The 24,158-nt window shown below is 52.9% G+C and overlaps 1 protein-coding gene across 7 annotated transcripts in view; it reads left to right on the top strand.

Moving 5' to 3' along the window:
• CDHR3 (cadherin related family member 3) overlaps positions 1-24,158 on the top strand; it is a 156,147-nt gene that overhangs the window by 113,604 nt on the left and 18,385 nt on the right. For 5 of the 7 annotated variants that reach the window (XM_089328468.1, XM_089328466.1, XM_089328469.1 and 2 more), the window contains 6 exons: positions 3,587-3,735; positions 8,001-8,190; positions 16,454-16,625; positions 18,304-18,406; positions 20,370-20,468; positions 22,884-23,110. In XM_089328468.1, coding sequence (XP_089184594.1) covers positions 3,587-3,735; positions 8,001-8,190; positions 16,454-16,625; positions 18,304-18,406; positions 20,370-20,468; positions 22,884-23,110 — 940 coding nt within the window. Of the gene's footprint in view, positions 1-3,586; positions 3,736-8,000; positions 8,191-11,274; positions 11,833-16,453; positions 16,626-16,863; positions 17,074-18,303; positions 18,407-20,369; positions 20,469-22,883; positions 23,111-24,158 lie in introns of those variants that run through there. The other 2 variants (XM_089328470.1, XM_089328471.1) reach the window with 2 other exon arrangements.

The following is a 24,158-nucleotide window of genomic DNA, read 5'->3' as shown; positions in this document are numbered from 1 at the left end:
CAAACAGTGCTCCGTGGTAGGTGGCAGACAGGAGGATTTGGGGCAGGGTGGCTGCTCTGATTTCGCCCAGGCTGTGCCATCAGAGTGAGCCCCTGTCCATCAGCCATCCAGGACTTGAAAGGACTTAGGTGGTGTCTAATGAGGCACTGGTTCCGCAGGCTGTCCTGGTGCTCTTGAACTTCAGACATCCACCCTGCCCCACCGCCGCCGCCTTCCCCTAGTGCTCACTATAAATTGCTTAATTCTGGGTTAACAAAACCAAGCCTCCAAGTGGCTCAAGTGTCACTAAGTTTGCTTGAGACCCAGAAACGGGCTCCTAAAATGTGGAGACAGCCCTTCCTCCTTTACGAATGGTTACGCATGTGAGTGTGGTAAGCTCAACCAAGCAGGCACCACCTCTGCTGTTGGAAATCACGCCCCATCTGACCCTGGCCTGTGACAGATGTTACACTGCACTGTGGGCCCACTACATGCCCCCCAGGAGTCTGTGATAGGAATGCAGGGCACCTTGTTACACACAAACCTGACTCCCTCCTGCTCGGCAGGGCGCTTTATTTTGGAGTTGGGCAGGTGGGTCTCTCTGTTTCTTTTGCATTTATTCACAGTCCTTTCCCACCTGCCCATGCCATGCACACAACAGACACTTACTGAATACTCAGCCCTGATGATGAAGCCATTCATGGTCACCTGGAATACCTACCCTCTCCCACGAGCATGGCCTGTGGCCCTCACCTGCTGTGGGGAGCAGCTCGGACTAGACTAAGTTACTGGAATTAAGACTTATTCTATGCATCTGCTCTCCTACAATATGGCGCTGGGAGAAGAAAACAGCTTCTACCCAGCTGCCTCCAGTTCAACCAATAAACTGTAGGACTTGCTCCTGATTGGAGAGCAGCGTACTCGGCGTGTGGGCAGCCGAGTTAGGATTGGCGGAGGAGGACTATAAAGGAGGAGAGAGACGGCATGCACCAGGAACATCTATGGGGAACATCTAAGGGAACCCGTGCAGCCCCCGAGAGAACCGGCCGGCGGTGTGCCGCTCCCCTGCGGAAGTGGGGAATGTGGCCAGGGGGAACTGCCCTTCCACGGAGGTGGAAGGGATAGTAGCCAACCCGGGAAGAACCAGCAGCAAACCCGGGGAGGGCCGAGCAGACGAAAGAACAGCGCAGGGTCCTGTGTCGTTCCTCCACGAAGAGGGGGAGCGACAACCTGCCCCTTCCCCGGGCTGTCTGGTGCCGGGGTTAGGGGAGAAGGATGCAGGCATGTGGCTGCTGTCAGAGCTTGATTCTCTCTGCTTGGAATGGATCCTCACTGGCCAGACCTTTATGCTGAGTGATATTTCACACTGACCCTGACCTTGGGTCCCCAAATCTAACAGACCAAAGATTTTTACCCGCTGCCAGGCTCAGCATCTCAGGACTAACCAGAGGGGCTGTGCCCTCACCAAAGAGCCTGAACAGTCCCCATCCTGGAACCTGTTTTCCTGGCACAGCCAGCAGGGAAAGAGCAGCAGCAGGGCCATGCTGAGCCAGGCGCTTCCGTGTCCTGGGCCCTGCGGGACACTTAGCGGCATCTCTGGCTTTTACTCCCGAGGGGCCAATACCAGCTCCCTTGCTGCAGGCTGTCCTGGTGCCACTTTGCAAACTAACCACGACTTCTGCATGTTAGGACGGTGCCCAGCCCAGCTGCTGGGTGTGGATGCACAGAGAAGAGCAGTGGGTGAAGACGTGACACCGCCCTTCAGTGCCCCTTGCCAATGGGGCATCCTGATTTAATCGCCCGCAGCTGAGAACTGCTGCACTGGAGGAGGGAGGGAGTGGGGCTGTTCCCTCTGCCTCATGGAGCTGGGGGAGCCTGTGGGGGTCACCCCTGGCACTGCCTTTCCAGTCCTCCTCAGACATTCAAGTAGCTGCAGAAACCCCGGGTGTCCTGTGAGCAGACCCAGATTCACTGGGCCTGGGATCTGCATTTCTAGCAGTTTCCTTGGTGATGCTGGTCCTGGGAGCAGCCTGAGAGCAAGGGCAGGGCTGTGTAGGCAGCACAGGCGTCTTTGTGTTCTCTTCATTGGAAGCTAACAGAACCCAGGCACAGTGACCAAAGCAGAAACAACGGCCATGACAAGCAGCAGCTGTCACAGAACAGGCAGAAGGGCCCGGCCGGCTGCAGGAGCTGGGGCGTCCTCCCGCTGCGTCCCAGCTCCAGTTTGGTTCCTGCCACCCCTGCCTCTTTGGCCCCACCCACTTTGCCTGTTCCCGACCCCACTGGGCTGGTGGGCAGCATCCCGGGCTCCCAGAGAAGAGGGCGTGGCAGGTAAGCAGAAGGAGCCCCCGGCCTGCCTTCAGTGGACGCTGGGTAGGGAGGGCCAGAACACTGGAGTGGCCCCTTGGGCAGAAGATAACTCTCCCCCAGTAACTGAGGGTCCCCATAGGAGCCCACTGCACCCAGATGGGGGTGGGGAGCCTAGGATCCAGGGAGGAGGCCTGATGGGGAGGCCCTGCGGGGAGAGCCCGATTCCAGCCTTTCTCAGCCAGCTGCTGGCTCTGGCCGGGTTCCCTTTTGTTTCTCCTTCCTCTGGCTCCACGTGCCTTACAGGAACAGTGCCACCGAACCACAGAAACACTCCCAGCTCCCGAAATGAGTGTCCTGTCTATCTGATGCTGATGTCCAGGGCCTCTCTCCTCCAGGAGAGCCCATGCAAGAAAAATTCCAATTCAGGAAGCTGGGAAACTAGAGAGGCCCGAGTGCCCCCATGGAAATGAGGGCCCCCTCAAGCGAGAGGGCTTCCTGCGGAGCTAAGCAGGGAACTTCCCTCAGTTCATGCGCAATGACTCAGTTTACCCAAACGGTGCTGTCAAAGCTTCTCACCTCTCTGCCTCATCACTGGCCTTTTCCAGAGGTCTGAGGGAGGTAGGTAAGTTGGAGTTTTTGCCCATCGTCCTTGGAGCACGGTGCCTGACCTTGTCTTCCGCTGGGGGGTGCTGGCTGCTCAGTTCAGACCTCAGGATTAACCAACTGGGAAAGGTGCATGAGTTCTGTGTGGACATTTCTGTGTCCTCCGGCCCCAAAATGAAAGACAATAAAAACAAAGAAGAAATACAAAGTAAGCCATGGTGCTAGACCATAGAGGCCTTACAATTTTTCTGGTGTCTAGGGAGGTTGGGAGCCAGGAACAAGCAAAGGAGCCTGCAGGGAGATTTTTAAAAAAGAATTCAGAGGACATTTGTACAAACATCAGGACGAGGAGGAGAGAAAACAGCCAGGTAGCCAGCTATGCGTGTCTGAAAAGGTGTTAATGCACAGACCGATGTGAAATGGCATCAGCAGGTGCACACAGAGCCCGAGACCGCGTCTCTGTCCATTGTCGCAGTAACCGCGTGGTGCTTTCTCTGCGTCCCCAGGGATGTGATCTTGGCGAATACAAAAGCCAGTTGCCCTTCCTCTCAGCTGCTCTGTTCTCCCTCGGAGCATGTTGATGCAACTTAAACAGCTCAGCGCTATATTTAGCACTCACCAAAATACCCACCGCCCAGACTCCACTCTCCCGTGCCCCTGAAAATGAGCTGTGTCTGCTACATTTCTGTCCTAGCCCTACGCGAGTATACAGGATTCCAGAGGAGCTGAGCGTAGGAACCATCGTGGCTAATGTCACCGCGGAGGACCCTGATGACAAAGCTGTCCCCAGCCACCTCCTGTACAGCATCAGCATGGCCAGCAGCTATTTTATGATAAACCAGCGTAAGTCGCACACACCCTCTATGTCAGCCGTGTGGGCTGCTTTACTCTGTCTGATCTTCTGATCTAGGGTCATCACTAGTTACCGGGGTCAGAGGTGCATTAAAGCAGGTGGCAGGGAGGCTGTTGGTGCTGACAGCTCTGTCACCTTTCACCGCTGGAGCAGCAAGAGATTTCTTCTCTCACCCAGTGTTGGGTTCATGGCTGAGGTCCCTGTAACAAAAGATGGATTAACCAAGAGAAAAGCACACAGATGCATTTAATGTAAGTTTTATGTGACATGGAGCTTTCAGAAGGGATGTCCCCCCGCCAAAAAAAAAAAAAAAAAAAAAAAAAAAAAAAAAAAAACAGGGAAAATGTGTATGCTTATGTATTTCTAAAATTATTTATCTTATTTTGGGGGGAGAGAGAATGCATCCCATCTCCCATCCACTGGTTCACTCCCCAAATTCCCCCAAAAGCCTTGGGAACCAGGAATTCAGTCTGGATCTCCCACGTACCCAAATCCTGGAGCTGCCCCCTGCAGCCTCCCGGGGTGTACATTAGCAGGAAGGTGTAACTGGGAGTCTAGTGAGGCCCAAACTCAGGTGCAGGCACCCAGGTGGCATCTTAACCGCTCCATCAGATGCCTGGCCAGATTTTTGCTTCAAGCTGATGCAGAAGTGAGTGGTCGTGAAGTGTGCATGGAGGACAAAGGGGGGAGCTGGCCAAGGCCTGTCTGCTCAGATTCTCCTTGGCCCCTCTGTGTCTTCTGGGATAAAGCTGCTCCCTTATTCTGGGTATAGGGTACCTTGGGCATGAAGGCCTTGTGGCCAGTTCAGAGGAAAGCTAGGGGGCCTTCGAAGGCCTGCTTCAGGGGAAAAGGGCAGGAGAGGGTCCAGAGACTTTCCTGGGGTTTCCCACGTGCCAAGGTGCCACACCTTGGGGTAGCACGTCCTGAACCCCATCGTCTTTGAGGAGGGCGGGTCCGTGAGGACGGCTGGGTTACCTGTGCTGAGGGCACTAGACAGTTGGCTGAAGACACTCCACACCATGCTGACACAGAATGGAGCCAGATATGGAATTTCAAAATCCCTTGTAGCCACACATTAAAATAAACAAGTAAAAGAAATAGATGACATTAATTTAACAAGTTATTTGATTTAACTCAGTAAATCCAAAATGGTACTATGTTGATCTGCATTCGATATTTATTTATGAGGTATTTTACATGATTTTGTTTATTACCAAGCCTTAAAAATGTGATGTGCATTTTCTTTATTTAAAAAAAAAACGGTTTATTTATTTGGAAGGCAGAGTAACAGGGCAAAGAGCGAAAGAAAGAGGGAAAGGCAGAGAGCAAGAGACAAAGAGAGAGATCTTCCATAAGCTGGTTCACTCCCCAAATGCCCACAAAAGCTGGGGCTGGGCCAGGCTGAAGCCAGGCACTGAAACTCCATCAGGGTCTCCTACATGAGTTGCAGGGGCCCAATTACTTGGGCCGTCATTTTCTGCCTCCCATGCACATTAGTGGGAGCTGGATAGGGGGTGGAGGTGGGACAGGCACCCTGAGATGAGAAGTGGGTGTCGCTAGCTGTGGCCTAATCCACTATGCCACAACACCTGCCATGTATTTTCTGCCTATGGAGCATCTCAGCTTGGACCCGCCCCCATTTCAGACGCCACGCGGCACACGTGGCCAGGGGAGTTCGGACAGTGTTGGCCTCCGTGAATCTGCTAGGTTGTGAGGAGTTATTTTCCTACCAGAGCATCTCAGCATGGAGAAGGAGGCCGCTCTCTGCTCCACTCCTTCCAGGGCTCTCAGCATCTCAATTACTAAATACAACCCAATGAGCCATCATGGTCCACAGGTGACAAAAACTTCAGGGAGTGACTTGGCTGGGCTGAGTGACGGTACATGGTGAACAGGAGACACCACCCTGAGCCCCGGCCCCAGAGCCTGCACTCCTAACCGTTGTGAGGCTGCACCACCTCTGCAATCCTGATCGCATCACGGGAATCATTTCTTCACGTGGTGATGTGGTGGAGACCTGCTTGGGACAGTGCCAGAAAGACAAGACGCCATTGGCCGTACATGCCTTTTTTTTTTTTTTTTTTTTAAGATTTTATTTATCTGAGAAGTAGAGCCACAGACAGTGAGAGGGAGAGACAAAGGTCTTCCTTCTGTTGGTTCACTCCCCAAATGGCCGCAACAGCCAGAGCTGCGCCGATCCGAAGCCAGGAGTCAGGAGCTTCTTCCCAGTCTCCCATGCAGGTGCAGGGGCCTAAGCACTTGGGCCATCCTCCACTGCCTTCCCGGGCCACAGCAGAGAGCTGGACTGGAAGAGGGGCAGCCAGGACTGGTGCCCATATGGGATGCGGGCACCGCAGGCAGAGGATTAACCCACTGAACCGTGGCGCCAGCCCCATGCCTTACGTGCTTTAAGGTCAGAGTGGCTGTGGTGGGGACAGGCAGTCACACCCTCCCTCTGAAAACATCCCAGTGCTCTGCCCTCACATCCGTCGTTCGGCTGAGGGACAGCCATGATGGAGAATTCTGTTTGCTCTAGTGTTGCCCAGCTGGATTTTAACAGGGACAGTGGGTTGGAGAGGGGAGAATATTTAGTAAGACTCTGGGTTGCAAGTTATAGAAATTAAGACAGACCAGGGCCAGCATTATGGAGGGTTAAGCAGCCACCTGCGATGTCTCTGTGTCTTCTGGGATAAGGATGTGGTTGCCACTGTCTGTCCTGGCTGCTCCACTTCTGATCCAGCTCCCTGCTAATGTGCCTGGGAAAGCATCAGACGATAGCCCAAGTCCCCGGGCCCCTGCCACCCACATGGGAGATCTGCAAGGAGCTATGGCTCAGCTGTGGCCATTTCAGCCATTTGGGGAACAAACCAACAGATGGAAGATCTCTCCTTTTCTGTCTATAACTCTGCTTTTTAAATAAACAAATATTTAAAAAAAAATAAATAAGGCAGACCGAATTAATCAAGAGGGAAGAAGAGATAAGGACATCTATCAACGGGACATAGGGTATCTCACAAGAAAGAGTCAAATGATGGCGATGTACGTACGAAGGGCGGGCACCAGCAGCACTGAGCCACTCGAGTCCTGCCCTTTAACCTGCAGCTTCTCTGTTACTCTGACAGCTTCTCGGCGTGTGTCTCGTGGTTACAAACTCTCCTTATTAGTCAGCTTGCTGTCACTGTAACTAAAACATCTGAGATGTGCTTCTTGGGAAGGAGTCAGTGTTTGGGCCCACAGTCGGGAGCGTCAGAGTTCAAGGTCGGCAGCTGTGTTAGTCTCCCTTCTCCCGGACGCCCTCGATGGCAGAACAGCTGCATGGTGAGCCAGGACGCAGAGACACAGGAAGCATGCTTGGCTTCTATCCTAGCTGCCTTCCGGGGGTGCGCCCACAGCCAACCAAAGGGCCCCGGCTGCCACCACTAGGTCAAATCTCCACCCGAATCTACCGCCATCAGCATGACCTGCTTTGCTGTTAAAGGAAGACTTTGGGGTTTAGGGGCCAGCATTGTGGTATGGTGGGTAAGGCCCCACCTACAACTCTGGCATCCCTTCTGGGTGCCGGTTCGTGTCCCAGCTGCTCCACTTACTAATCCAGCTCCCTGCTAGTGGCCTGGGAAAAGCAGCAGAAGATGATCCAAGTGTTTGGGCCTCCACCCACTCCCATGTGGGAGACCCATATGAAGCTCCTGACTTTGGCCTAGCCCAGCCCTGGCTGTTGTGGCCATCTAGGGAGTGAACCTCTCTTTCCAGCTCTCTCTCTCTCTCTCTGACTTTCAAAATAAATAAATCTTAAAAAAAAAGGGAGGGGGGATATGTTCTTCATGAGCCAGTTCTCATATTAGAATGGTCTTTTGCCATTTCCTCCAAGTTTCCATATATTTTTCTCTTCTTTTTTAAAAAAATATTTATCTATATATCTATTTGTTTATTTATTTGAAAGGCAGAGTGACAGAGGGAGAGACAGAGAGTGAGAGATATCTTCCACCTGCTGGCTCACTCCCCAAATGGCCACAACAGCCAGGTCTAGGGCCAGGCAAAAGCCAGGAGCCAGGAATTCCATCCAGGTCTCCTATGTGGGAGGCAGGGATCCAAGTTCTTGAGCAGGGAGCTGGATTGGAAGTGGAGCAGCCAGGACTTGAACCAGCGTTCTGATGCAGGATACTAGTGTGGCAAGCAGCGGCTTAACTCACTGCACCACAAGGCTGGCCCCATCCGTTTCCCTTGGAAGGACCACATTCTCAACCTTGCCTCTTAGGGACGGGCACGATCCAAGTGGCCCAGAGGATAGACCGCGATGCAGGTGAATTACGACAAAAGGCCACCATCTCCCTGGAAGTCCTGGTGAGGGACCGCCCTGCAGGGGGGCAGGAGAACCGCGCGCTCATAACCTTCCTCGTGGAGGACATCAATGACAACCCCGCCACTTGCACCAAGCTCACCTTCAGGTACCCACACGTCGGGACTGGCGTGTGCACTTTGGCCTCGGCTTCTCTGGCATATTCTTGGCGGGGGGGGGGGGGATGCGGTGGGGACGGAAGGACTAGTAAGTGTTGGGGAAGGCTTGCTGCTGAAAGTGGATTGGAACTACCCACTTTTGTTCTTAGGCTTGCAAGTCGTCACCCTTTGTCCTTCCCTCTCCTTCGTGTTCTTTCCTCTTCGTTCTTTCCCCTCGCCACTTGCAAACTCTGTTAAGAATGTTTTTTCATTCTGTTCCCACCTCCAACGCCTTCATCTCTGGTTCTGGAAAGTGCCATGGGGACTTGTTGGGCTCTCTCTGGACTGTGCCTTGTCTTTAGGTGGTGAGATGGTGCTGTTAGTTAGCAGTTGTAATAGATGCTGGAGACTTAGGGTGAGTAACTCAGAACTCCCTGAGATACCAACCACCAGTAACAGGAATAAACCAAACCCAGGATGCACATCCAACCCAGCAAAGCCTCCAACTCACCTTCCACAAAGCTGGGCAAAAGCAAAAGGCAACCAAAAGGAGGAAAACACAGACACGAGTGGAGTCTGGCTTATTTTGTATATTTTGATTTTTTTTTGGTCGTTTCACAGTCTATTTAGTTATTTAAGAACAAAATCCCTCGTGATTCTGAATTAACAAATGCCTTCTTGAAAAGGTAGAACCTTCCTGCTAACTGTTTTGTCCAAAGGCCTCAACATCAGCCACTCCTTGGGTTAGCTTCATCTCTGTGGTCTCATAGACCCTGCATTCTGGGGCAGCTGGGGGCGGCTCTGGAGGGGGCGGGGCCTGGCCCAGAGACTAACCTGCAAGTTGGGGCCAGCTAAGATCAGAGAGGGTCTCTTGCAGACAGTCTCGTGAGCCTGTCCTCACCTGGTGTTGCAAGTCTGACACAGATCCCTTACACAGCATGGCCACGCAGAGGACAAGGACCAAGACGGCGTGGGAACAGCAATGGAAACATGACGCTCTTGACCACGCCGTAACTGTCTCCCTGTGCTCTCCACTCACCTGCCCAGCAGGATGGACACCACAACTCTTCTCTGTTCTGGGTTCACCCCTGCTCTGTGCCCACGAGGCTGAGCTGTGTGAGCGCTAATGGCTCCCTTGCCTTCCAGCTTCTGGCTGGGAATGCAAAGCCTGGGGAGGAAGGGGAGGAGGAGGGCTGGGTACTTATCCATGTGGCCACCTCCTGAAGGTCTCAGCTCCTGGAATGGCAGCTCTGCACACAGCGCTCACTGTCCTGGGGGCCGGCTTCAGGAAGGGCTCCTCCCACCACAGGCTGCCCTGGGTCCAGGGGCGGTAAGGATGCTCCACTCCTGAGGTTGGCAGCATCTCCTGGCTTAGCCTATAGCCCTATGTGCACCTTTCCAAGAATCCCATTACCAAGGCCATCCAGGGTCCTCCCGACCCACCATGAGAACATGACAAAATCGGTCACAGTCCTCATCAGGTAATAGGTTCCTATACCGGCCTCAGAGCCTCTTGGATGGATGGGCATGGGGACCACGGACAGTTAAGAGCGTGACCACAGCCGGCGCCGAGGCTCACTAGGCTAATCCTCCACCTAGCGGCGCCGGCACACCGGGTTCTAGTCCTGGTCGGGGCACTGGATTCTGTCCTGGTTGCCCTCTTCCAGGCCAGCTCTCTGCTGTGGCCCGGGAGTACAGTGGAGGTTGGCCCAAGTGCTTGAGCCCTGCACCCCATGGGAGACCAGGATAAGCACCTGGCTCCTGCCTTCGGATCAGTGCGGTGCGCTGGCTGCAGCTGCCATTGGAGGGTGAACCAACGGCAAAGGAAGACCTTTCTCTCTGTCTCTCTCTCTCACTGTCCACTCTGCCTGCAAAAAAAAAAAAAAAAAAAAAAAAAAAGCGTGACCGCCACACCATCACATGGGAAAAACTGAGCTCAGCCTCCGGGAGGAGGCCCTGGGGATGGTCTGCAGGCTCTTCCTTCTCTTTTAGAAATTTGGAAATCTAGATGTATGCTAACACCCCCCGGAGGGGTTTCCGGTGCATCCTGGGAAATTATCCTGGGAAATTCCCTTCCCCTAGCCTGGCCCTTCTGGGCTCTCCTTGCTCTTCCTTGTCCCTCCACCCTGAGAGTTGGGGGGTGGGGTTGAGGGAGGAAGAACGCTGGATAGCACTGCATGGAGAGCACTGGGCTGTCTCTAGCCGTTACCCATTTCCTCCTTTTAATGCAACTGTGTTGTGTGTCATGGGGTTTTTTTCTTTTTTTAAAAGGATTTTATTTATTTGAGATGCAGTGTTACAGGCACAGAGAGAGAGAGAGAGAGAGAAAGGTCTTCCATCTGCTTGTTCACTCCCCAAATGGCTGCAATGGCCAGAGCTGAGCCAATCCGAAGCCAAGAGCCAGGAGCTTCCTCTGGTCTCTCATGTGGGTATGGGGGCTGAAGTACTTGGACTATCTGAACTACTTGGACCATACTGCTTTCCCAGGCCATAGCAGAGAGCTGGATTGGAAGAGGAGCAGCCTGGATTTGAACCAGCAATGCATATAGGATGCTGGTACTGCAAGCTGAGGCATAGCCTACTATGCCACAGCACCGACCCCATGTTATGTTATTTTAAAAATTAATTCTCTCTCTCTCTCTCTCAAAGGCAGACAGACAGAGACAGAGAGCTCCTATCTGCTGGTTCACTGCCCACAACATCTGGGGCTGGGTCAGGCCAAAGCCAGGACCCAGAACTCCACCTGAATCTCCCACAGAGGGTGGCAGGGACCCACATATTTGAGCCATCACCTGCTGCCTCCCAGGGTGCACGTTAGCAGGAAGCTGGAACCTGGAACAGAGTCAGGACTCGAACCCAGGCACCCCACTACTCATGCAGGCCTCTCAAATGGAGGCTTAACCACTGGGTCGAACGCCAGCCTCTATACAGTCATTGCATGTTCTCATGTGGCCTACAGGGTCTCTGCTGTTTCGGGGGACAGCTTTAGCCTCTGCCACCGGTTAGTAATGAAATCACATTGGAATGTCCTGGCCTGTCCGCACAAGTCCCTGCAGAGTCCTGCTCCTATGGTCTCTCCAAATCAGCCCTGCCGGCCACACCTAAGTCCATAACTGGACTGCCTACTTGTGTTTATTACTGGAGATAATTCTAAGCAGCGCTTGAGTTGTTCCTCGGTGTTGCCCAGCGGGACCAGCTCCTAGCCATCCCATGACTGCCCAGGTGCAAGGAGGCCCAGCCTGTGCACCCCACCGCCCATTGGCACGGGCAGGTGGGGGTGGGACCTGTCAGCCTGACCCCCGTCCAACCGCAGCCACACACGCCTCGCTCCTGAACACTGATCTCTGCTTCGGGGTCCCTGGGCGTGGTGTCCCTGCTGTGCTGTTTTCAACAGCAGGTAGTGGAGTGGGTGGAAAGGGCGCCGCTCCCACCTGGAGCAGGGAGTTGGCGGCCACGTGTCTGCGCAATGCAGGGCCGGGGTGGCCTGGAGGAGGCGGGCGCCCCCTGCTGCCCGCCCTGAGTCACTGTGGCTTTGGCCAGGCTGGTGAGGAAGGAGCGCAGGGCCCCCAGGGAGGCATCAAAGGCTCCGCGCCAGTCCCTGCTCGGGTTGTAACCTGTCAGGCGCTCGGCTGCAAGCGCCCAGCGAGCTGTCGGTGAGCAAGAGGCGGAGAAGCTCGGCCCTTTCTGAATGTGGCTGGGCGCAGCCTCCTGGGTACGGGGCGGCTCCGCGGGCTCAGGGCTGGGAGCCAGGGCCCGGTGTACTGATGGATGGGGAGGAGTGGCTTTCCGAGTCACGCGATTCGGCCGGAGGGGGAAATACCAAGTGTCAGGGAGGGAAGAACTTGCCCCCAGCCCTGAGGGGCCCAGGCTGCAGGCCCCCGCTGGAGGGCCCTGGGGGCTCTGGATGGTGCAGAGTCCTGGCTTGGCTTCTGCGGAGTTGCAGTCAAGGCTCAGGGGGATGCTCGTTGAAGGAGCTTCCAGATGGCCGGCAGTGTAAGGCAGACAATAGGGAATCCTGTCTGCAGGCCTCACCTTCAGGTCGGAGCCTTGAAATCTCTCCAAAAGGCTGGTTCCCTAGTGCAGAAGCCTGCCGGTGGCGGGAGGGGGGGTGGGCAGCAAGTGTTTTTTAAAGTGCTTGGTGTACCACAGCCTGTAGTTGGTGCTCAGTGACTGGTATCTATTTTAGGTACTTATGAATAAAACCAAGACACTGTGCCATCATGGCAGGAATAACGCTCTGGCTCCAAGTCTGCTGAAACGCACAGGTGGTCCCGGCCAAGGAGGCTTTGAGAGACTCAGCGACACCTGCGTTTTCTCCAGCGAGCAGACCTGCTTATCCTCAGCAGCCCAACACCATCCTTGCAGTCAGACTGGCGTGTCTTTTTTTTTTTTAATACTTAATTACATATTTGAAAGGCTGAGCGACAGAAGGAGAAAGGGAGAGACAAAGAGAGAAAGAGATCTTCCATCCACTGGTTCACTCCCCAAATGGCTGCAATGGCTGGGGCTGGGCCAAGCCAAAGCCAGGAGCCAGGAACTCCATCCGGGTCTCCCATGTGGGTGGCAGGGGCCCAAGCACTTGGGCCATCTTCTGCTGTTTTCCCAGATGCATTAGCAGGGAGCTGGATTGCAAGTGGAGCAGCCGGGACTCGAACCAGCACTCTGTTAAGGGATGCTGGTGACACAGGTTTTACCTGCTGCACCACAACACCAGCTCCGTATTTACTGGGTCCAGAGCCCATCTGAGCTGCTGTTAAGAAAAGCTGAGCCATGTTGAAGGGAGCGTAATTTGGTTGCAGTGAAAAGTGAAGAGGATTCAAGAGAACTCAGCACATGTCAGTGTGAGTGCTCCAAGAACCAGGTACTGAGGCAGGAGTTAATGTGCAAGGCTTTTAGGAGGGGAAGTGCATGTGGGAGGGAATGCAGAGAGAGCTGGACAAGGCTGGGCAAGTCCTCAGACCCTGATGCAAGCCTGACCTGCGGGAAGGGAAGGAGAGAAGGCGGCTGGAAATGTTCTTGATCATGGGGGAACATTCAGCCAGGCATCGGGAGTCCAAGCCGGCTGTTACAGGACTGGAGCGAGCCGTCCTGGTGTCTCTGCCACACCCACTCATTGGTCCAGGGCCTCACGACCAACATGGTGATGCTGGGGCTGCAGGGCTTCCAGGCACCTTCCCAGGGCAGCCATCAGGTAGTTTTGTAAGAAATTCTGCCGCCGGCGCCGCGGCTCACTAGGCTAATCCTCTGCCTGCAGCGCTGGCACACCGGGTTCTAGTCCTGGTCGGGGCGCTGGATTCTGTCCCGGTTGCCCCTCTTCCAGGCCAGCTCTCTGCTGTGGCCAGGGAGTGCAGTGGAGGATGGCCCAAGTGCTTGGGCCCTGCACCCCATGGGAGACCAGGAGAAGCACCTGGCTCCTGGCTTCGCATCAGCGTGATGTGCTGGTGGCTGAAGCGTGCCGGCTGCAGCGGTCATTGGAGGGTGAACCAACGGCAAAGGAAGACCTTTCTCTCTCTCTCTCTCTCTCTCTCTCTCTCTCTCGCTGTCCACTCTGCCTGTCAAAATAAATAAATAAATAAATAAATAAATAAATAAATAAATAAAAATTCTGCTGAGGGGCCAGTGTGTGGCACAGTGGGTCAAGCTGCCACCTAGGACGCCAGCATCCCATAAGGGGTCCAGTTCAAGTCCTGGATGCTCTGCTTCCCACCCAACTCCCTGCTAATGCAGCTGGAAAAGCAGCAGCAGATGGCCTGAGTGCTTGGGCCCCTGCCACACACATGGGAGACCTAGATGGAGTTCCAGGCTCCTGACATCAGTCCTGGCTGTTGAAGCCATCTGGGGAGCGAACCAGCAGATGGAAGATATCTCTCTCTTTTCTCCCTCTCTTTCCCTGCCCCATCACTCTTCCTTTCTTATTTATTTATTTATTTATTTATTTATTTTGACAGGCAGTGTGGACAGTGAGAAAGAGAGAGAGAGAGAGAGAAAGGTCTTCCTTTGCCGTTGGTTCACCCTCCAATGGCCACCACGGTCAGCGTGCTGTGGCTGGCGCACCGCGCTGATCAGATGGCAGGAGCCAGGTGCTTCTCCTGGTCTCCCATGGGGTGCAGGGCCCAAGCACTTGGGCCATCCTCCACTGCACTCCCTGGCCACAGCAGAGAGCTGGCCTGGAAGAGGGGCAACCAGGACAGAATCCGGCTCCCAACCGGGACTAGAACCCGGTGTGCCGGCGCCGCAAGGTGGAGGATTAGCCTAGTGAGCCGCGGCGCCGGCCAACTCTTCCTTTCAAATAAACAAAATAAGTCTTTTTTAAAAAATTCTGCCAAGACAAAATATGATTAAGATAGGTAGCCAAGAAGCACAAAATCACACAGTAACAAAACCAATTAAACAAAGAGAAGCCAGCCACAAATTCCTCCCTCCCTGCACGCATGCCACCTTTGCCGTGTGCCTTTGCCATCCTGCCCATCTAGAGACTCGTCTCTGCCTCTAGTCCCTGAAACAGGGCCTGACCACTGCAGCATTCACAGAGCAGGACAACCCAGACTTTGCAAAGTGCTTGTGCCTGAACCCTGGGGTTTCCATGCCAACAGCCTGGACGAGGCTCCTGCAAGGAGAGAAACAAGAAGCAGCTGAGACCAGCCACCTTCTCAGCTGTGTGAGCGAGGCCAGCCTAGACCCTCCAGCCCCCTGCTGAGCTACCAACAACCTCAGAGACCAGCCAAGCCCACCTAGAACCAAAACAACTTCCAAACAGCCCATAATATTCTGAGGCATAACAATGCTTGCTGGGCTGGTTGTGTGATGCAGCAAAAGCTAGCTGACATGATTTATGCCCATTTTACGAAGACATGATAAAGGTCCTCAATGAGTTCAAGTCCACAGGGGTCACTCAGTCTTCCTTGGACTCTCCCACATCAAGCTGGGCCCTGCCAGAGGCCCAGAGCTGGGGGAGGGGGAAGTGGCGAGACACATGTGCCTGGGGTCAACTGAGATGGGACACCACCTCTGACTCTGAACAACCTCTTTTGAATGAATGACACCTTCTATGACACTGGAGTCGCTAGAATAAAAACTGAGAAATTCCTGGTGTTCAGAGAGCGAGAGAGGAGTAGTACAGGGATTTTCCCTAGCTAGATTACAGGGGGGCAGATTTTTATTTCTTTTATATTCTTGTTTACTACTGCACTGGTCTCATATACTATCATTCATTCAATCAACAAATATCATTGAGCGTGCCAAGGACAAAGTAAGCAAAGATCCCTGCCCTCGTGGAGCTTACATTGTAGGGGGACATAGATAGCAAACAGGATAAATAAGTAAACATATGTGCAGTGTATTAGGTAATGATAAATGCTAAGAATTTAAAACAAAGGAGGGAGTGGCTGGCATTGTGGCACAGCGGAGTTAAGCTGCCTGGGCTACATGCATTCTACACTGGAGCGCCAGTTCGAGTCCCGACTGCTCCACTTCCCATCCAGCTCCCTGCTAATGTGCCTGGGAAAGTAGAGGAAGATGGTCCAAGTGCTTGGGCCCCTGCCATCCATGTGGGAGACCAGGATGGAGTTCTTGGCTCCTGGCTTTGGCTTGGCCCAGCCACAGCCACAGCCCCAGCATTGCATCTATTTGGGGAGTGAACCAGTGGATGAAATATGTCTCTCTCTCTGTCTCTCCTTCTCTTTCTTTCCCTCTACCTTTCAAATAAAGAAATGAAAAAAAATTTTTAAATACAAAGGCTCTAGCAAAAATGTAATAATAAAGGAGGGCACAGGAGAGGTGGTTGGCTGAGGGGTTCTACAGGGGTCTTACTACAAATGGGGCCCTGGATTAAAGACTAAGAAATGGGGAAATAAGGCCCTAAGGTCTTTGTGGGAGGAGCTTCCCGGTGAGTGAGCGCTGTGACCCGTGAGCCCAGGCTGGTGAGGGGTGAGTGGCCCAGGAGAAGTTAGTAGGAGTTGCTTCTGAGAGCTGATGGGGGTGGCACAGCTTGAGGGGTCCTACAGATCCCAGCTGGGACTTCGAGGGGGAATGAGGAGCCGTAGAGGGAAGTGGGGGGACTTCGGGGCACAGGAGAGACTGACAACATTGGAACAGGCATCCTCTGGCAGCTGTGTTAAAAATAGTCCGCCAGGCGCCCAGGGCAGAAGCAGGGAGACCAGTGAAGAGGTGACTTGGAATTGGAATTGAAGTGGTGGTGTCTTGCCTGGGGCCCCGGGGAGGAGCACTGGATTGGCCCTTACTGGGGGAAGATACTGAATCGGGTCTCCCCGGCAGCGTTCTCGTGCCTGAAAGAGCGGCCAACGGCACGTTGCTCCTGGACCTGAACCCGTTCTGCTTTGATGAGGACGGCGAAGCCCCGAACAACAAATTCAACTTCAGCACGCCATCTGGAGTGGGCAGCAGCGGCCGGTTTTCACAGGAGCCAGCTGGCTCTGGAAAAATTGTGGTCAGTTCATGGTCATTGCATCATTAAAGGGGCATCGGGGAAGCCGGTCCAGCATGCATAATGCCTTGGCTGCCCCGCAGAGAGCAATGTCCACGATAACCCCCTCTCGGAGTGGCTGTAACCGACAAGCTTCGCGGTGACTCCGGCTGCTCGTTCGCTTTTTATTTTACCCGGTTTCCCGGGAGCCGCGCAGCTGTGCCTGGGGTGCTGGGGGCGAGGGGCTGGATTCTTTTCCTGCACAGCTCACAGCGTGCGCCTGCTGAGTGAGCCCTTCCAGACTCCCCGGTGCCCTCCGTGGGCAAGCCCTTTTGTTTATTGGCCCGCTCATTCCCGGGCCCGTGGTGGGTGGGAGGGAGAGGAGGCAGGGCTGGGGCCATGAGTGTCTCTTGAACAATTCTGCATGGTCAAACCGCGAGGGACTCCTGGGAAAATGAGACGCAGAGGGTGGGTAAGTAGCCCCTTCCACAGCAACTCCACAGGGCCAACTGCTGGCCTGGGAGGAGGGGAGAAGGGGTGGATCTCCTCCTCCTCCTTCTCCCGCTCCCCCTCCCCCTGTTGGAAGAGGGAGAGGAGAGGAAGTGGGTCTCAAAGAGCCATAGAAGTCCTGGATTTACAGGAAGGTGGGGAGAAAGGAGAATAAGGCCTGGAAGTCAGGAAAGGGGGGTAGGGTCTCTACAGGTCTACAACTAGCAGGAAGCCAGAGCTGGGTGTGGAACCCAGACGCTCTGACAGGGGACACGGGCATCTTAAAACCTGCCCCACAAGCATCACTTTGATGTCTTTCATTGGGCACCTTCCCTCGGTAGCAATGACTACTTGTGAGCAATTGTGAGCAGCCGGCTCCCCCTCCCCTCTCCCCACCTCCTTCTCCTGAGCCCCAAGAATGTCTCAGCAGCTGGACTCCTAGTGTCCACCTACAAAAGAATTTCCAAGTTTTTCTGTCTAGGAAATTCATACTCGTTCAGTTTTGGAGATTCAGAAAGCACGGGAAACATCACCCATCGGTGAAAACCACTTGTCTTGTTTCCTATGCATATACCTTATGTAGATTTTGTGCATATATACTTAAGTATTGTTTTAAAGATACATGTGAAAGGAAGAGAGAGGTTTTCCATCTGCTGATTCACTCCTCCCAAATGGCCGCAGTATCCAGGTCAAGAGCCAAGAGCCAGGAACGCCATCCTGGTCCCTCACGTGGGAGGCAGGGAACCAGGTACTTGGGCCGTCTTCCGCTGACTTCAGGTGAATTAGCCTGGAAAAGCGGAGCAGCTGGGACTCGAACTGGTGCTCCAGGATGGGTTCCTGGCCTTGCAAGCGGTGGCTTGACCCACTGCACCACAACACGGGCTCTGCTCCAGTATTTTAAATAGCATGCAGGATCCATTGGGTTTTTCTTCAACGGCTCTGGAGTCGTGACCCTGTGCTGCTGGGCGATAGTGCTTGGTGAGCATCTCTGTTCATAGGTTCTCTCTCCTGGTGAGTTCATTTGAGTTAAGTTCTCTGGCAAGCGTGCAGAGGTACGATCCTGGCTTTTTAAAGCTCCTCCTATACGGGGCTGAAATGCTTTCCAGAGGATTGTGCCAATTTACATAACCACAAGCAGCAAAGGTAAATGTCTGCCAACGCAATAAATAGCATTGTGGATTCTGTGTAATCCAAGATCTCTGTTTTGATCTAGTTGACTGGTGATCTAGATTATGAAAATCCAAGTAATCTGGCAGCCGGCAATGAATACACAGTGATGATCCAGGTGCAGGACATCGCCCCTCCTTACTATAAAAGCAAGTAGCAGCTTTTATTTACTTTCTATATTTATGTTGTAATTGGAGAAGTAGAGAGAGAGAGAGAAGAGAGAGAGAGAAGAGAGAGTGCTTCCGTCTGCTGGTCACTCCCCAGATGCCTACAGTGGCAAGGCTGGGCTGGGCCAAAGCTATCCAGGTCTTCTATGTGGGGAGCAGGGACTCAGCTACTTGGGCCCTCACCTCTGCCTCCCAGGTCTGCAACTAGCAGGAAGCCAGAGCTGGGTGTGGAACCCAGACGCTCTGACAGGGGACACGGGCATCTTAAAACCTGCCCCACAAGCATCACTTTGATGTCTTTCATTGGGCACCTTTCCTCGGTAGCAATGACTAAGCTGTGCCAGGCACCCCAAGGTGTTGTGCTGTAGCTCCTCTTCCCTCTAGTAAGGCTCTCGGTATGGGACCTCTGTTTAAAAAATTTTTTTAATTAATTTATTTTTACTGAAAATTCAGGGAGACAGAGTAAGAGATCTTCCATCTATTGGTTCACAACCCAAATACCCACCACAGCTGGGGCTGGGCCAGACTGAGCCAAAAGCCAGAAACTCAATCCCAGTTTCCCACATAGGCGGCAGGAGTCCAAGTACTTGAGCCATCACCTGCTGCCTCCCGGGGTAGTGCACTAGCAGGAAACTGGCAGCAGGAGTGGTGCTGGAAGTTGAACCCAAGCACTATGAGACAGAATGCGTAGCTCAACCACTATGCCAAGCCTCCATCCCAGGGCCCTCCACTTCCTTGGCTGAATGACAATTAAGTCTTTTAAAGGTCTCTCTTTCAGTTTTGTACCTCTACATAAATGCATCGCCCACATTTTTGCCAGTGACTAACACCTTCATATAACTTCCTTGGCTAACACCCTTGAGTGCGTCCTGTGGCTGTCAATTCAAGTTCAAACTCTTTGGCTTAGCATACGGGGATTTGATGCTCTGGCCTGTGCTTAACAGTCTAGCTTGAGCTCACTTACTCCCTTCCAAGGCACCGCCTCCTCCTTCCCAATGAGGCCAAAGAACTTGCAGCTTTCCTGAACGATTTATGCAGGCTTACACCTTGGCATCTTTGCATATGCCTCGAACCGCCCCCCATCCAGGCCCCTCCCCATTTTACCCATCCAGTTTGTCTAACTCTGCCCTTGCTGGGTTTGCCAGCCTCTAGGTTCTGCCGTAGTGACCTGCACGTGTGTTTATCAGAGGAGCCCCTGTAATGAAGCCCGCACGCAGAAACTGTTTTATTTATTTATTTATTTTGACAGGCAGAGTGGACAGTGAGAGAGAGAGACAGAGAGAAAGGTCTTCCTTTGCCGTTGGTTCACCCTCCAATGGCCGCTGCGGCCGGCGCACCGCGCTGATCCGAAGGCAGGAGCCAGGTGCTTCTCCTGGTCTCCCATGGGGTGCAGGGCCCAAGCACTTGGGCCATCCTCCACTGCACTCCTGGGCCACAGCAGAGAGCTGGCCTGGAAGAGGGACAACCAGGACAGAATCCGGCGCCCCGACCGGGACTAGAACCTGGTGTGCCGGCGCCGCAAGGCAGAGGATTAGCCTATTGAGCTGCGGCTGTTTTAAAACCTTAAAGAGGGGCCCTCACTGTAGCCCAGTGGGCTAAACCACGGCTTGCGATGCCAGCATCTCGTACCTGAGCACCGGTTCGAGTTCCAGATCCTCAACTTCCAACCCAGCTCCCTGCTAACCTAGGAAAGCAGCAGAAGGCTGCCCAAGTGCTTTGGCTCCTGTCACCCATGCGGAGACCCGGATGGAGTTTCCGGTTTCTGGCTTCAAACTTGGACCACCTCTGGCCATTACAGCCATTTAGGGGAGTGAAGCAGCAGATGGAAGATCTCTTTCTCTCTACCACTCTGCCTTTCAAATAAATAAATAAATAAATATTTTAAAAATGTTGAGGAAATGAATAAGGAGTGTGATTTAAAATTTTTTCCTTTTTCTGTTTTTAGATGACATCTACCTTTACATCGTAACAAGGCCAGAAAATGAGTTTCCTCTGGTGTTTGATAAGCCATTCTACATATTTAATGTGTCAGAAAACAGACCAGGTAACTGGGAGACAAGACAGCGCATGCGCTCCGGGGGCGGGCGGCCGGCTCTGCAGTTCATGGAAGACATGTGTGCTTGGTGCCTTTTTTTTTTTTTTAATCCTCCTTGCTGCTGAGAAACCCTGCAAGCTGAACTTGGATTTTGGAAGCTGTTGATAAAACTGCGTTTGAACCCCCTGACTGCTGCCTTTGTCAGCTCACCCTACTCTGCTAATCCCCCATTTCTTTTCTTTTCTTTCCTTTTTTTTTTTTTTTTTTGGACAGGCAGAGTTAGACAGTGAGAGAGAAAGAGACAGAGAGAAAGGCCTTCCTTTCCATTGGTTCTCTTCCAGTCCAGCTAATCCCCCATTTCTGTAGCATGTGTTTCCTCTTGGTCTCCACCAAGATTTTTATCCCGCTCACTCAGAAAACTGGAATTTAAACATGGAGAGGAGGTTTCCTGTTTCTAAATATCTTCTTCACTGAAAAACAAAATGAAGACATTGTCTCCATCTGCTCTTCGAATTTCCTGCCCCTTGCGTGGTCTTAGCGCCCTCAGCGCTCCGGCTTCATTTGCTCCCATCTCTCCCTCTTATGAGGTGAGACTGGTCTCTCCCTAAGACAGTCTGGTCGACAAAACTCTTGCATGGCTTTTCATTTGAGGATCATGGATGCATCTTCCATGGGAGAGAAAAAAAAAAAAACAGCCCCAAACCAAATCAATGACTCTCCATTTTATTCTTTTTTAAGATTTACTTATTTAAAAGGCAGAATTACAGAGACAGAAGGAGAAAGAGAGAGAGAGAGAGAGAGAGAGAGAGAGGAGATCTTCCATCTGCTAGTTCACTCCTCAAATGGCTACAACACCCAGGGCTGGGCCAGGCTGAAGCCAGGAGCTAGGAGGTTCCTCCAGGTCTCCCAAGTGAGTGCAGGGGCCCAAGCACTCAGGCCATCTTTACTGCTTTCCCAGGTGCATTAGCAGGGAGCTGATCGGAAGTGGAGCAGCTGGGATATGAACTGGCACCAGGATGCTCGCGTCCCAGGCAGTGGCTTTACCCACTACACAACACCGGTCCCTATTCTCTTTCTTTAAAATGGTGTCCTCTTCCTGACATTACACTTTGAAACTAAACACAGGCGGGTGCCATGGCTCACTTGGTTACCCTCCGCCTGCGGCACCAGCATCCCATATGGGCACCGGGTTCTAGTCCCAGCTGCTCCTCTTCCAGTCCAGCTCTCTGCTGTGGCCTGGGAAGACAGTGGAGGATGGCCCACGTGCTTGGGCTCCTGCACCCGTGTGGGAGACCAGGAGGAAGCACCTGGCTCTTGGCTTCGGATCGGCCATTTGGGGGGTGAACCAACAGAAGGAAGACCTTTCTCTCTGTCTCTCTCTCTCACTGTCTACCTCTACCTGTTAAATAAAAAACAAAAACAAAAACAAAAAAAGCTAAACACAAAAACAAGGCCCAGGGACTGTGCTGTGCCAGGGAAAGCAGCAGTAGATGACGCCAGTGTTGGGCTCCGGTCACCCACATGGGAGAACGGAATGGAGTTCCAGGTTCTTGGCTGTGGCCTGATCCAGTCCCGGCCATTGTGGCCATTTGCAAACTGAACCAGAGGACGGAAGATCCGTCTCTTCATTCCTTTTCTTTCTCTCTCTCTCTCATCATCCCCCCATCTGGAACTCTGCCTTTCGGGTAAATAAATCTTTTTTTTTTTTTTTTAAATCTCTTTTAAAAAAAGAAGGTCCAAAGAAAATTGTTTTCAGCTCTGATGGTTTCCCCAGTAAATAACACGTTCAACAAGAATGAGCTATTTAGGAATTCACAGGTCTTACTACAGGGTCATGTACTTAGTGCTGGGGCCTAGACCTGAACAGGAGCAAGTGCTTCTGCCCTTGAGGAGAGCAATTAATGAGAAAGAACTTCCAGAAAACAAGCCAAACCAGAGCTCCAACAGTCCCACCAACAGTATTTGTGATATAGGCAAAATGGAATGGTATTTAAAATCTACACTCTGTAACCATCAATTGCTAAATTTCCTGAAATTTTTTTCATCTGGTTCATAAGAGCAATTCATGCTCATTATAGAAAATTCAAAGCATACAAGAGACTTTTAGACAACGGTGCTGCAGAAAGGTGTGTATAAGGATTGGGCGTTCTTTGCATGGTGTTTATGATACCAACTAATGGGGGTCCTTGGAGTGCATATAAAGCCACAAATTGTCTTCTACAGCTCATGATGCTGCTGCATGCATGGATGATAGAGCCGGTTGCTGGGGGGTGCTTGCTGGCATTATTTCAATTTACTAGAATTCAGGCATAAAATACACAGAGTTTGAATAGCAAGGAGGCCTCCAAAAACCCTTCTTCCATGGCCGTGGGGCCATCTACTCAGCCCCACACAGCAGCCTCACTCCGGTACTCATTCCGGCAGCTATGACCCGGGTTGGACAGGTGCACGCGGCTGATCCAGACTTCCCGAAGAGCAGCATCATGTACTCCATCTCCAGCGGAGGGGCTGGCCTCCAGTACCCGAATGTATTTTGGATCAATCCCAAGACAGGAGAACTCCAGCTGGTGACTAAAGCAGACCATGAAACAGTCCCAGTCTACACCCTCAGAATCCAGGCCACCAACAGCGAGGACACAAGCCTGGTCACCGTGAGTGCCACTGTCTGATTAACTGATTGGTTCAGGGTCTCTCGTCCCCTCGAGGTGTTCCCATGGCTGTGGGGACTCTACACAGGCACATCCTAGAGATATGGTGGGGAATGAGTAGGTGACTGGGAGAAGCACTGAGACAGGTGACCAGCAATCGGGACATCTGCTGAGCCCACAAACAGCTGCTTTGTGGGGCAGAGTTCGTGCCGTGGCCCTCTGAATCCCGCTTTGCTTTTGCCATGGGCTTGTGGTGAGATGCACAGGCCCGGAAGTTGGCTGTGGTTTTGTAGGTATGCATTTCCTTCCCAAGAGCAACTTCTGCATATTCTGAGCTCCCATGCCCCCAACACACACACACACACACACACACACACACACACACCAGGTGGGAAGATCTCACAACTCCCTCAGAGGCTGAGACCGTGGGAAGTACAGATGCTGGGTCAGTAGGGCTGGGGCCGGCCATCCCGTGCTTCTAACCTGCTTCCAAGTGGTGCCCATGTGCTTGGCTGCAGGTGCACTTGAAGTTTATTCATTTACTTTTACTTATTTGAAGGGGAGGGGAGAGAGAGAGAGAGAGAGAGAGAGGTGTTCCATCTACTGGTTCACTCCCCAAATGGCCACAACAGTTAGGGCTGGGCCAGGTCAAGGTCAGGAACCAGGACCTCCATCCAGGTATCCCCTCTGGATAGCATGGACCCGGATAGCTGAGTTATCATCTGCTACCTCCTGGGGGTGCACATTAGCAGGAATGCTGGCTTGGCAGTAGAGTTAGGACTCAGACCCAGGCACTGGTATATGGGATGCAAGTATCCCAAGCGGGGCTTAGTTGAGTGCACTACAGAGCTTGCCTCCATAGTTACCCTTTAAAAAAAAAAGATTTAGGGGCCGGTGCTGTGGCATAGCTGGTTAGGCCACAGACTGCAGTGCCGGTATTCCATATGGTGCTGGTTCCAATCCTGGCTGTTCCACTTCTGATCCTGCTCCCTGCTAATGCACCTGGGAAAGAAGTGGAGGATGGTCCAAGTCCCTTGGCTCCTAGCTTTGG

Source organism: Oryctolagus cuniculus, chromosome 3 (genome assembly GCF_051225735.1).
Source record: "Oryctolagus cuniculus isolate XC-2025 breed Fujian yellow rabbit chromosome 3, ASM5122573v1, whole genome shotgun sequence".
NCBI classification, from domain to species: Eukaryota; Metazoa; Chordata; class Mammalia; order Lagomorpha; family Leporidae; genus Oryctolagus; species Oryctolagus cuniculus.
This window is presented reverse-complemented; position numbering and strand designations above follow the sequence as displayed.